The 3,946-nt window shown below is 48.5% G+C and overlaps 1 protein-coding gene across 1 annotated transcript in view; it reads left to right on the top strand.

The window, feature by feature from the left end:
- The first annotated feature begins 222 nt into the window (after positions 1-222).
- Positions 223-3,946, top strand: part of TBX3 (T-box 3) — an 11,294-nt gene continuing 7,570 nt past the window's right edge. The window contains 2 exon segments of the mRNA XM_009886740.1: positions 223-798; positions 2,725-2,992. Of these exon segments, the coding sequence (XP_009885042.1) occupies positions 404-798; positions 2,725-2,992 (663 nt within the window). The 5' untranslated portion in view covers positions 223-403.

The raw sequence follows: 3,946 nt of genomic DNA, 5'->3' as shown, positions 1-3,946 counted from the left end.
GGTGGATTTTTTTTTTTTTTCCCCTTCTTCGGCGTTTCTTTTCCAGCGCAAGGACTTCCACTCAGGAGAGAAGAAAAAAAAAAACCCAAACCCAAACCACCAACCAACCTGCAGAGACCGAACACACACAAAAAAGCAAGACTAATAATGAACAATCCTGTTAATCCGCTGTCCCGAGGGCTGGGGATGTGCCCCGGCTCGGGAAGTTGTAGGCTGTAGAAGTTCTGCCTTCTCCCCCATGTACTGTGCTGTCTAGAGCTTGTTTCCCCCCACCCTATTTTATTTTTTTTTTTGGTGCTTTATTGCTGTTATTGTTATTATCTTAATTTTTCTTCTTCATGATGTGCTGTTAGAAACCACTCCGGGACTACTCCAGCAGTAGGAAGACCGAGGAGTGGAGTGGATGAATATACCGATGAGAGATCCAGTAATCCCTGGGACAAGCATGGCTTATCATCCTTTTTTACCTCACCGGGCACCGGACTTTGCCATGAGCGCTGTGTTGGGACATCAGCCTCCCTTCTTCCCGGCTCTGGCTTTGCCTCCCAACGGGGCGGCCGCCCTTTCCCTTCCCGGGGCTCTGGCTAAACCCATCATGGATCAGTTAGTGGGGGCTGCAGAGACTGGTATCCCCTTTTCTTCCCTGGGTCACCAGGCAGCAGCCCATCTGAGGCCTTTAAAAACTCTGGAGCCAGAAGAAGAGGTGGAAGACGATCCGAAAGTGCATCTGGAAGCCAAAGAGCTTTGGGAACAATTCCATAAAAGAGGCACGGAGATGGTGATTACCAAATCGGGAAGGTAGGTCTGGGTCGGGGGTTCGTGCCTTTATTTCCCCCCCTCTGTCTCTCCCCCCACTCCTCGGTCTCTGCACCCCACCTGGCTGCTCCAGAGCAGCCGACAAATTGCTCCGTAAAGCTCCTTTCACCTGGAATTATGGCAAGTTTTAGGCAGCTGAAGATCCGAGCCCATCTTCGGGCACCACGCTGCCGGGAAAGGCTCAAGCGCTGAACCACGAACCGGCCCCGCTCAGCGTGTGCAGGGGGCGAGGGGGGTCCCTTCATGGTTCGGTAGCTTAATACTTTCTGGAGAAGACCGGGAGCGGAAAGAAAATAATTTGAGGTTGGAAAAGGAGCTGGCCTGATTTCAGCCTTGCTACACGTAGTTTTTCCTTTTTTTTTTTTAAGAAAGAAAAGGGGGAAGCAAGGAAATAAAGAATATGATTCGGAGCGGTGTTTCGCTGCTGGGTGAGGCAGGAGCTGCAGGAGGGCAGAGAGGTTCAGTTTATCACTTGCTCGGCTTCTGCCTGTCCCTCTGCCGGGATCTCAGCTTGCGTTTGTGCTGCCTAATTATATCTGGGAATGCCCAAAAAGCTGACAAAAGCCCACCCAGCGGTCCTGCAGCCGCTGCTGTAGTGGCAGGGGAGGTTTTTGCAGCTCCGCGCTGCCTGTCGCTGTATTTATACAACCTTCACGTGGGAATGAATGAATATAAACGGCGCGTCCACGCTCGGCATTTCTGCTTTTTATAGGTTTACCCATCTGAAATGCCTCTCTATATTCGCTACTCGCTGATATCCGTGCTTTTTTACAACACTACCTATTGCTGTGATGACACGTAGGGAGGAAAAAAAAAACAACCCTTTGCATTCGGCTGTTTTTCTAAGAGACTCTCTTAGAAACCTCCCAAACAATTCGCGTGTAATTTGCCAGGAGAATTACTCGAGGAAGCCACTCCTGAAAAGTCTTCTTAGATGGCCTTCAGCTGCCTTGCTGGAGCTTCACCTACTTGCAGAGCACCGGTTGCAGGCTACAAGCTCAGGAAAAAGAAGAAAAAAACCCCAAACAAAAACCCTAAGAGCAGCAAGGAGGGGGGGACAAAAAATCCCCTCTCCCGTTTTACTGCTTTCCTGAAGTTTTCCCTGTTAATTGTGGTCAAAACTTTTTTTTTTTTTTTTTTTGCGCGAAAGCCTCGGCGAGTATTAAGCGCTCTTACATGTTGCAAAGTCATGTGTTTCCTTTTAAGTTGAGATTGCTGAATGCCAACCGCTCGATATAATAAACAGCAAATTTGTGGTATCCTGTTGCAGTTTGGAGCCGGACTTGGGAGCGGAGGGGAGCGGGGTTTTTCAGGGAGCCCTCTGCCTAAATGGGTTATCACTGGGAGGCTGGAGCGCTGGGGAAGCCCACCCTGCCCTCACTCTAGGGTTTGGGTTTGTTTTTCTCTCCACCTTTGCAAAGAGGAAAAAAAAAAGCCCTTTTCCTCTTTTCATCGGTGCAGTGGGTCAGAATAACGCGGCATATTTATTTTCTCGGGGGTGCGATGTTTCCCCCTTCTTTGTTTAGCAGGCGAAAAGGAAAAAAAATCACGAGAGATTTGAGAGCCCTAAATGAGGCTTTGCTGTTTAGGAATGGCAGAGGGTAGGCGCCTGCTGATTTCGAGGGAAACACGCACCTCTCCCCTCCGCCTCCCATCCCAGGGACCATTTTCTCCCGAAACTTTTTAGCGTTTGAGAAACCTTTTCGCTGAGGGCGGGGGGAAGCCTCTTTGCTGGGCGGGGGACACACACACACGACTTTTCCGCTTACTGAGAGCTGAAGTTAGGGCTTGGTGGACGCGCTACCGCGATTCAGGAGCTTATTTAAACGCTGTAATTAATTTTATTTTATTTTTGTCTTGTCTTTTCTTCACACATCCCCCCCCCCCGCTCCTTTTCTCTGCCCATAGGAGAATGTTTCCTCCATTTAAAGTGAGATGCACTGGACTGGATAAAAAGCCCAAGTACATTTTATTGATGGATATTGTGGCGGCTGATGATTGTAGGTACAAATTCCATAATTCCCGGTGGATGGTAGCCGGCAAAGCTGACCCTGAAATGCCAAAGAGAATGTACATCCACCCGGACAGCCCGGCCACCGGCGAACAATGGATGTCCAAAGTCGTCACCTTTCACAAGCTGAAGCTCACTAACAACATCTCTGACAAGCACGGATTTGTGAGTGCCTTTTACACCTTCCTTTGCCCCCTCCCTTCCCCCTTTCCCTCCCTCGCTGCCCGGCCGGAGCGGTGGGTCCCGATGGGGGGGATCCGCGGCTGCTCGGCCCGGGCCCGGAGCCGTGTCCGCAGCTCCCACGGGCGGCCAAAACGCGGGGAAAACAGGGCATAAATACCCCCTTCCACGCTCACGGGGTCGTGCATCTGTCCGGTTTATAACATTCCTTTTTTTTTTTTTTTTTTTTTTTTTCCTGCTGCTGAGATCGGGAGTAAACACTCAAGTTTATTCTGTAACCTCTCTGCATTCAGCATTAACTTGAGAGAGATATTTCCAGCGTAGCGCAACTCGATATTTCTTGGAGCTGTGGTGACTTTATATATCTATGTGTATTTTTTTTTAATAAAGTCGATCACACTTTTTAAGCATAGGAAAACGATATGCATGTGTGTAGAAAGGGCTTAAAGGCCTAAGTACGCAAACATTTAAATATATATTAATCTGGATAATGTGAAGCAAGCCGGAGTGAAAATAAACAGGGACCAAAATCAGAGGTCAAGTTGCCCATTCATGTCTATCCACTCCTTTACATTTACTGGGTGTGCAGAGATAAAAACTTACCCTAAGAGTGAAATCAAACAAACCTGCTGATAAGTGCTCTGCCGATCCTTGCTATTTCTTTCTATTCCTGGGAAAGCCTCCTCCGCCCCGGAGCCGGGGGTTGCTGGTGGTGGCCGCGGTCGGGGGATCTCTAATGTGCCGAAGATTGCATTTGCTGGCTGTGATTTGATTAGACGATACATTTTTGCCTTTCGCAGAAGGCCTTAAGTGGATTGGGGCAAGCAATTAGACCTGGCCAAGGCTCTCCTGGTGGTGTTGCTATCGTAGCTGCTGCTCCTTTTTTTTTTTTTTTTTTTTTTTTTTTTTATTTTTTTTTTTTTTTTTACAAAAAAACAC

The sequence above is a fragment of the Charadrius vociferus genome, unplaced genomic scaffold (assembly GCF_000708025.1).
Source record: "Charadrius vociferus isolate BGI_N301 unplaced genomic scaffold, ASM70802v2 scaffold776, whole genome shotgun sequence".
Taxonomy (NCBI): domain Eukaryota; kingdom Metazoa; phylum Chordata; class Aves; order Charadriiformes; family Charadriidae; genus Charadrius; species Charadrius vociferus.
This window is presented reverse-complemented; position numbering and strand designations above follow the sequence as displayed.